Genomic DNA, 8,847 nt, shown 5'->3' on the forward strand with positions numbered 1-8,847 from the left:
TATACCCAAAAAATACTGCAACATGTAACAAGGACACATGCTCCACCATGTTCATAGCAGCCTTATTGGTAAGATTTTTACTATGTTAATCCAACCTATCCATGAGTGTGAGAGATCTTTCCATCTTCTGATATATTCTTCTATTTCTTTCCTTAAAACACTTGAAGTTCTTGCCATACAGGACTTTTACTTGCTTGATTGGAGTTACATTAAGATACATTATATTATTTATATCTATTGTGATGTATATTGTTTTCTAATTTCTTGCTCATCCTGTTTATCATTTGTGTATAGTCGGGATAGTGTTTGTATCCAGCTACTTTGCTGAAGGTGTTTATCAGCTCTAGGAGTTTCCTGGTAGAATTTTTGGATTCACTTATATATACTATCATATAATCTGCAAATAGCAATACTTTGACTTCTTCCTTTCCAACTTGTATCCCCCTTGATCTCCTTCAATTACCTTATTGCTCTAGCTAAAACTTCAAGTACTATATTGAATAGACATTGAGAGAGTGGACAGCCTTGTCTTGTCCCTGATTTTAGTAGAATTGCCTTAAGTTTCTCTTCATTTAATTTGATGTTGGCTATGTATACAGATGTGGGCTTGCTGTATATCGCCTTTGTTGCTTTTAGAGATGCACCTTGTGTCTATGGTGCTGGATTTTGTGAAGGGCTTTTTTTTTCAGCATCTAATGAGATGATCATGTGGTTTTGTTTTCCTTTCAGTTTGCTTATATGGCAGATTATATTGTTGGATTTTCATATGTCAAACCACCCCTGAATCTCTGATATAAAGCCCACTTGACAAAAGCAAGTTCTTAAGGGTTACTGCCCGTAGCAGGACATTTCAAAACACTGAGAATATGGAACTCCATGAAACCCAAAGTCTGTTTCTTCCTATGAACTGTTTTCCACCTCAACTTCTCGTCACACCTCAGTTACACTTGCATTACTTATTTTCCCATTGCTGTGACAAGATACCTGGGAGAAACAACTTAAAGAAGAAAAGGTTATTTTGACGTCGAGGTTGAGGATGCAGTCTGTCATGGCAAGGGAGTCATGGAAGTAGAAGAGTGAGGTGGGTGGTCACACTGTATCCACACTCAGGATGCAGAGAGTGATGGCTGCCTGCACTTGGCTTGCTTTTCTCTTTTCATTTGGTCAAGGATCCCACTGCATGGAATGGTATCATCCACATATCCATATTCAAGATAGGTTACCTCCTCCTCATTAAACATCTCTGGAAATATCCTTCAAAGACATGCCCAGAGATTAGTCTCTAAGTTTGTTCTAAATCCCATCCAGTGTCAATCAAGATGAACCACCACAACATTCCTCCAACAGTTGGGAGAAAGAGAATTCTGCTTTGATGTAGTGTGCTCCTTGTCATGGGGTACCTACACACAAACCAGTATTCTTAGCTCTTGCACTCTGCATATGAAAAAAATAGATGCAGAGTATAGAAAGCTACTCTAGCATCATAACAAATAGCAAAATAAATGTCCAGTCCTGTATCAATGGGTTCAACTAGCAATCTCCTCCTTATTTCCCTCTTTATCTTCAACAGTCAAATGAGGAACTAAGAACACTAAGCAGAGGGAAAGAAACTCAGACCTTCAAAAGGTTCTTCCTATGGTCAGCAACTAAGTACCAGTACATTTTTAGTTAAGTTCTGTTCAAAGCTGGGATAGGTAGTCTTATACCTACAGGCTAGTAGTTTTTGGATAGTAAAAGGTTGAGGATACATCACAGCTAAAATTCATAATCACTGATTGCGAACCTATCACAGCCTTTAAATAATTAGTCAGTTCAATTTTGCCACAACCATAATACATAGTTCTCTGTTTTACCCCCACATTACTAAAAACTGACTCCAGAGTGTTTGAATTATATACCTACAGTCACCCAAACATCGAATAGCAGGAGCTAAACTTCAAGTCCAAGTTTGTTGCTTTCTCTTGGTTCTTTCCTCCCAACAGCAGACCCCAAGATAAGGATTTAAGTAAACCTCTCTTAATTAGAAAGTAAGCCAGAGAAGTACAAGAGGTGAACGGGGAACAGAGGTAAGAAGTAAAAGGCAGCCCAGGAAAGGGGACCATCAAGCAGGCTGCCATAGTGTCCAAGACCTCATTCCTAATGAAAAACTGTGGCTACCAGTATACCTGAGGGATGAGGGAAACAGGAAATAATATATAAGCATCAATTCCTTTTGCTATAAATTTAAAGCTACTACTTTTGCATATCAACTATTGTAGTGCAGATTTTTTTTAAGAAGGTTATTTTGTGGGGGCAAAGAATGTCCTGTTTGTAAAAGAGAGAGAGAGAGAGAGAGAGAATGAGAGAGAGCTGAGCTGAAGGGATATACTTAGGACATTTGTATATCTACAACATTTGATATGACTTAATCATCAGCTACTGCCAGAGCATACTCAGACAGCTGTGGAACCTTTAGGAAATTCCATACTATACCAGGGCTATTGTATCCCCATCCCATTAGCAGCTAGAATCTCTCCTCAGAATATATAGTTTAGCTTTGACATTTTTACCTGTTATGAACTAAGGCTCTCTCTTTGTGTTCTGTACTCTAGGAAGATTCAGTGAAAGCCTATTCTTAGGTTGGCTTGCTACATACCATGAACTAGACTTTCCAGCCATGCAGCTTAAATTAAGGCGTCTGCTCCAACCAGGGGCCAGTTTGTTCTCCACTGATTCTAGAACTTTTTTAAATTATTTTTAATTAGAATATACTAATTACACATAATAATGGGTTAAATTGTAACTTTTCATATATGTATATAATGTATTTATTTTGATTATATTTCAGCTCCCCTTATCTTCTCTTGTCCCCCTCTGACTCTTGCTAATTCTCTTCCTCCTAATGAATCCCCTATTTACCTTTACATTATTGTGAATCAATAAATTTCATTAGATCTCCTGCAGAAGCATGTTTTTATTTTACAGAGGCATAAACAATTTATCAGTGGCTCCATCACTGAAGAAAATGTCTCTCTCTCCCCCGACACCCATTAACCTCCCAAACTACTCAGGGTGGAGTGAGGCCTACTGAGTCTTGCCCTTATAACAACCCTCGCTGAGGTTTCTGGACCATTTTGAAGAAATGTAACAACTAGAGTTTCACACATTTCACTAGAATCCCCTCTCCATAGAAGGCACTATTCAATCATTCATGATTTACAGATTTATTGTTTAATCTTAGAATATTTCTTTCCTTTTTAACATCTCTTTTAATTCATTGACAATTTCATACATTATAGTATTTATCACATTGTCCTCTTTCTCTACTCCTCCTATATATACACCCCCTATTCAATTCCCACCCAACTTTGTACCCTCCTTTTTTAAAGCCTATCAACTATATGCTGCCAATCTACATTTAGTTATGTGGCCATTTGTTGGAGAATAGGCAACCTACTAGAAGACACACCATTAAAGAGAACTAACTCTTCCTTACCTGGCATCTATCAATTTTCAATAGCTCCTTAGCTAAGGATTGTATTCTGTCCACATTGCCCCTTCATTTTGAGATTTTGTCTATCTAGATTTTTCATAAATTTTGTGCATGGTGTCACAACTGCTCAGAATTCATATATGCAACTGGTGTTTTATCTAGAAGACAGTACTTCCTTGAAGTCATCCACCACCCCCTCCTCTTACAATCTTTCTGCTCCATCTTCCACAATGATCCCTGAGCCTTAGAAAAAAGGGGTATAATATGATGTCTAATTTAGGGATGAGCATTCCAAACTCTCTCATTTTCAACACCTTGGCCAGTGGTCTCTATGTTGAGCATCATCTACTGCAAAAAAAGAAGCTTCTCTGATGAAATTGAGAGAAGCACTATTCTATAAAATAGCCACTAGGAGTTAGTTTAATACTATGTCCATTTAGCAGAGTAATAGTAGTACATTCTTGCCGAGGACCTAGGGCTTGTCTAACCATAGACTTTGGGCTTTGATAATCATTCTAGAAATGGGTTTCACCTTGTAGAACAGGCCTTAAATACAATGATAAGTAAGTAGTTGATTACTCCCATGATATCCGTTCCCCTATTGCCCAGGAGGTGTATCAGGCTGGCAGTTACTGGAGCCTTCAGAGTTCACAACTGGATAAAATTCATGATTACTTTTCTTCTCCAGCCACATACATAGTTCCTTTCAGCATTATGAAAGTAGAGATGAAGCTTCCAGGATAGAAACAGCTTGCTCTATCCCCATTCTGGGACTCAAGTATGTCATGTTTCCAGCAATAGTTTCTTACCCTCAGTTTCTGGAAGATAATCAAAACAATGAGAGTAGCCTATAATATTTGAGGTTCTATGGGACCTCATTTGCCAACAACTCTATTAGAGGTCATCTTTTAATGACACTGGAGTTTCTACTTGTTACCTGTGGTGTCTAGTAAAGGAATTGTTTCCCCACTAGAGTTAACTCCATTTAAACTCTTTGTATGTATGTTTTATGTATATATTTATATTTTAGAATGATGATGCATAACAGGTCCTCGTGACTTTTTCAGAAGTTCATTAGTGTTAATTATCCCTCCATGGAGTTCCCTCTCTACATTGCCTTACCACTCCCAACCCTATTTAACGTTTTCTGTTCCATTATTCTCCTTTATACAGAAATAGCTATTAAAATGAGCATTCTTTTATGTCACTGCATTAAAATGACATCTAGTTTATTTCAATTGGACTTACTTTTATTAGGATGTCATTAAAGCCACCATCATTGTGTCTCATTTTGTACAAAAAAAAAATTTTGAAAAGGCAGTGTTTTTTAAAACATAAATTCTTGTTCATCATCTCTTTGTTCATTCATACGCTATCAGCCTGCAGTATATTATAGAACAAAGAGGAATAGATTATAGAACAAAGAGATATCTCCTTTGCTCCTAGACATTCAGCCTAAAAGCAAAGTGCATACAAGTTAGCAATACCTGTGGGGATTTATGAGCCATGAAAATTTGAAACAGGAAAGTTGCTTCTTTTTTTTTTTAATCTCTTTGGCTGCCATCTAGTGGTGAGCGATGTGAGACATGTCGTGAAACAAAAACAAAAAGTAGTTTGCTAAGAAAACCTTAGCTCCAAACAAAATGCAATTATCCTCTTTAGAAACTCTTATCTGGATAGATCCTTTCCTCCTCGCAGTCCATGATCTTCAGAAAAATAAATGTGAGTCAATCATCCAAAATTGATGCAATGGCATACAATGCCATGATGTACTTCCATGGAGTAGAGATAAGAACAGTAATGACAAGTTACATAATAAGTGTTTCAAAGAATAGATTGTTTATGACAGGGAATGGGGAGAAAGAGTGTATGTATCATGTCTAAAGTGAAGCTTGGATGATAAGTGGATGCCTTTCACACAGACAAGAGCAGGAGACTGCGTTGGAGACCACAAGAAGCTTTCTCAGGGGAGCATTGAAAGACTAGTTCAGAAAGGGCTTTCTGAGACTTTATTAGTTTACAATTATAACAAAAAAAGAGGCTAAAATCTCAGTAGTATATACCAATCAGCACTTAATTATCATTCAGCCTTAGGTTGAGCTCAGATAACTTCCCTATCTGACATCTTCCCCTGGGTCTATCCAAGGGCTGATGGATTTTCTTGAGTAAAAATGTAGAGTACAAATATATCGATCTAAATAAACATGCATATTAGTCTCTATAATTGTTCACTCATTTTGTCTCTTAAAAGGTAAAATTTAAATAACCCATAAAACAACCAGTAGCTGAGTTGAGTCCTAAACCTTTCCAAATGGCCTCAAAGCTCAGACCCAACCATCTTCCTCCTATTGAAAGTAAATGATATATCTCTCTGCTTTTGCTAGTTTTGATTTTTGCATTAAACGTGATCAAAGATGGCCTCCCAGACTTTAACCTTTCATCCTGCTCTGCATCATTTCTGGAGTTCCAGATAGTGGTGCAAAGGCTCTCACAAAAGGCAGGGGAAGACTGTGATTACAAATGTGGAACATAGTAAAGATTCGAAGTCCTACTCTGCTATTTACAGTCATAGGCCTTAGACCAGCACTTCTCAAACTGTGGTCGCAATCCCTTTGGGGAGAGTTAAATGATTATTTTACAGGGGTTGCATATCAGATATTTACATTACAATTTATAACAGTAGCAAAATTACAGTTATGATGTAGCAACAAAAGTAATTTTGTGGTTTGGGGATCACTACAACATGAGGAAATGTATTGAAGGGTCACCGGCTAGGAATATTGAAAACCACTGCCTTACCAAATACTCTGTGACCCAGTTGCCTGACTCACTAAATGAAAAGCCATGTAGGACATTTTCCACAGGTGTCCTGGGAGAATTAAAATGGCCTCCAACAAAGAATACAATTAGAAGGTATCAGGCACAAAAAAAAAATATGGGACTCAGTAATTGTCAACTCCTAGTAATGTGTCCAAGGCTTTCAAATATTTCGCGAAAGACTGCCAATTATGTCACTCACAATTTGAACAGTGCTGAAATATCTTACAATTCAAAATTCAAGTCCCCAAGGATAATGAGATCTCTAGCACCATACAGGTATCCCACACAAACCCCTAACATACTCAGGTCTAAACAACTGAAGAGTGTCTGTCAATTGCATCTCTCAGAGTTCGTTTTCTGCCTGGCAACAAAGCTTAGGCTCTGCTAGGTCCTTCTGTACAGTCTGGACTTCCAAGTTCTCTCAGGCGAGCAAAGAGAAATTGCCAGAGCTTTAAGCTGATTCAGCCTATCTGTAATGATGCACCTAGTCATCCTACCAGAGTTAAGTTTTACTAGAAAACGAACCCCTATATCTCACAGGAGTTCTCTGATTCCAACTTCACCTCCTCAAAGTCCAAGTCTGAGTATGAGCCTAAAAATGAATAAGCAAATAATTCTGACACCCACTCAAGAAACAAAAGGAGAAAAACAACCAAAAGCCCTCTTGTAACTTGATTCCTCTTTTTCACACTATTTAAAGATATGCAAGACCTAGAGAAGCTCCTGAGAGAAGCTATTATCAGTGGCCAGCCTCGCACGGGGAGAGCTTGGAAAAAGATTCTCATCCTGGTAGAGGGCATCTACAGGTATGTAAATAAATGAAGGCATTAGAGGTTCAGAGGCTCACAGTAAGCCATCCAATGGAGAAGAGATTACCTTTCTGACTAAGGAAAGGAGTTGCTCATAGATGCCATGGAGGAAGATCAGATAGAGCTACTGATAGGAGTGGGCCAGGTCTAGGGTATTCTGTCCTATCTACAGCTTTGTACATTTGCTGGACCACTATGGGGGCTGACATGCTGGTGAAACCTTCTTGGAAATGTCCTCATTGCTGAACTGTGTTGCTCCTTTCAAGTGCCCTGCATTTCAAAGACATTGTGCCTGGGTTATTCAACACTGGGATGTCCTAAGACATGTCTGTCATAGATGTTTCGGTGTCCCCAAACCCCCCTATGTGGACAGTGAACTCAAGCCCTTCGCCAATCATTAACCCATTGGGCTAATGACTGGCATCAGAATACAGGGGACTAACCTCAAGGACCATCCTTCCTCCAGAGTGAGAACAGGGATGTGTTGATCTTAACCTCTGGTGATATTCCCAAGATCATTTTCCTGCCTTCTTCAAGCTGAGCAGGCAAAATATCCACTAAGCCATTCAGAGCAACACTTTTATATCACTGGCTATGATTGAATGTGCTTCATTCTCTGTCTAAATCGATTACAGTGGATCAAATGAAAATTGCACCCAAGCACTTCTGTTTACACCCTATTCTGTAAGCCAAGGAAATATTATCTCAGAGCACCCTTTTCAAGTCAATTTCCAAGCAATTCTTATAGCAGAGAAACCTGGGACTGTATTCACTATAGAGAACCAAACTATAGAGAGAGGACGTGAGGAGTTAGGTAACCCCTAGCAAAGAGTATGGCTACAAAGGAGACATGAGAACAGCAATAGCATCGTGGGTCCTCCCTCTGCAGTCCATCCTCTTGGAAGAGCAAACAACTTTGTTATATAAGCAATGTATTGTTTTCCAACTTGAAGCTTCTTCAATTAAAAGTTAATAAGGTTATGAAGATATTATTTCTATCATTATTAAACACTGTCATGAGTCAATACTGAATAACAAAATAAATGTACCCCTATCCCTTTTAGGGTGCAAGAGAGTGAATTCTTCCAAGTTGAAGATAACACAAAAACTGGAGTCATTTTTTTTTTTACTTTAAATGATTAGAGTTCTGTCCACTCTGAGCACTGCTGTGGGGTCGCAGTGGTGACAGTTCACAGTAGATCATTTTCCACACCCTCATAATTATTTCCTAAGGTCAGCCCAGGGGTGTACGGTGCTTACGAAGTCTCTAAAACAGTGGTATTTATAAAGCCGGAGTGACTTTTTGCTCCTATCCCCAACCAGAGAGCATATGGCAGGTTTTAGTGGCCACACGTGAAGTAGAATACTGTTGACACCTAGTGGGGAGAGACTGGGAATGCTCCTGACCATCCTGCAAAGCTGCGGTCGGTGTTCAGGAGAATTCTGAAGTTCAAAACAGCAACAGTGCCCGCTCTAAGGAAGTCCTGTTCTAAGGTCAATATCAACTCACTGGCCCTAAACTTCATACTTTTAGAGAGTAATCTCATACTGAGCCTGTGCTGTCATAACCTTACATGGAAAGAATTCTCCCTGTGTGGTTTGTAGCAATTGCCAGCCTGGGAGGGATTCAAGCGCCCCTATCTAAACACTTGTCACTCAGGGTTGGACCCATGATAGGATGAACTGGCTGAGGGAAAGCAGACTGCCCATCTCCACTAACCAGAGTAAAAAGAATACCACTTCAAA

General features: G+C 38.9%; 1 protein-coding gene across 2 annotated transcripts in view; it reads left to right on the forward strand.

The window, feature by feature from the left end:
• The window catches only part of Sptlc3 (serine palmitoyltransferase long chain base subunit 3), a 142,696-nt gene that overhangs the window by 84,011 nt on the left and 49,838 nt on the right, over window positions 1-8,847 (forward strand). For both annotated transcript variants that reach the window (XM_031372049.1, XM_031372050.1), the window contains exon 7: window positions 6,993-7,098. In XM_031372049.1, coding sequence (XP_031227909.1) covers window positions 6,993-7,098 — 106 coding nt within the window. The remainder of the gene's footprint in view (window positions 1-6,992; window positions 7,099-8,847) is intronic.

This window comes from Mastomys coucha, unplaced genomic scaffold (genome assembly GCF_008632895.1).
Source record: "Mastomys coucha isolate ucsf_1 unplaced genomic scaffold, UCSF_Mcou_1 pScaffold15, whole genome shotgun sequence".
In the NCBI taxonomy this organism is placed as follows: domain Eukaryota; kingdom Metazoa; phylum Chordata; class Mammalia; order Rodentia; family Muridae; genus Mastomys; species Mastomys coucha.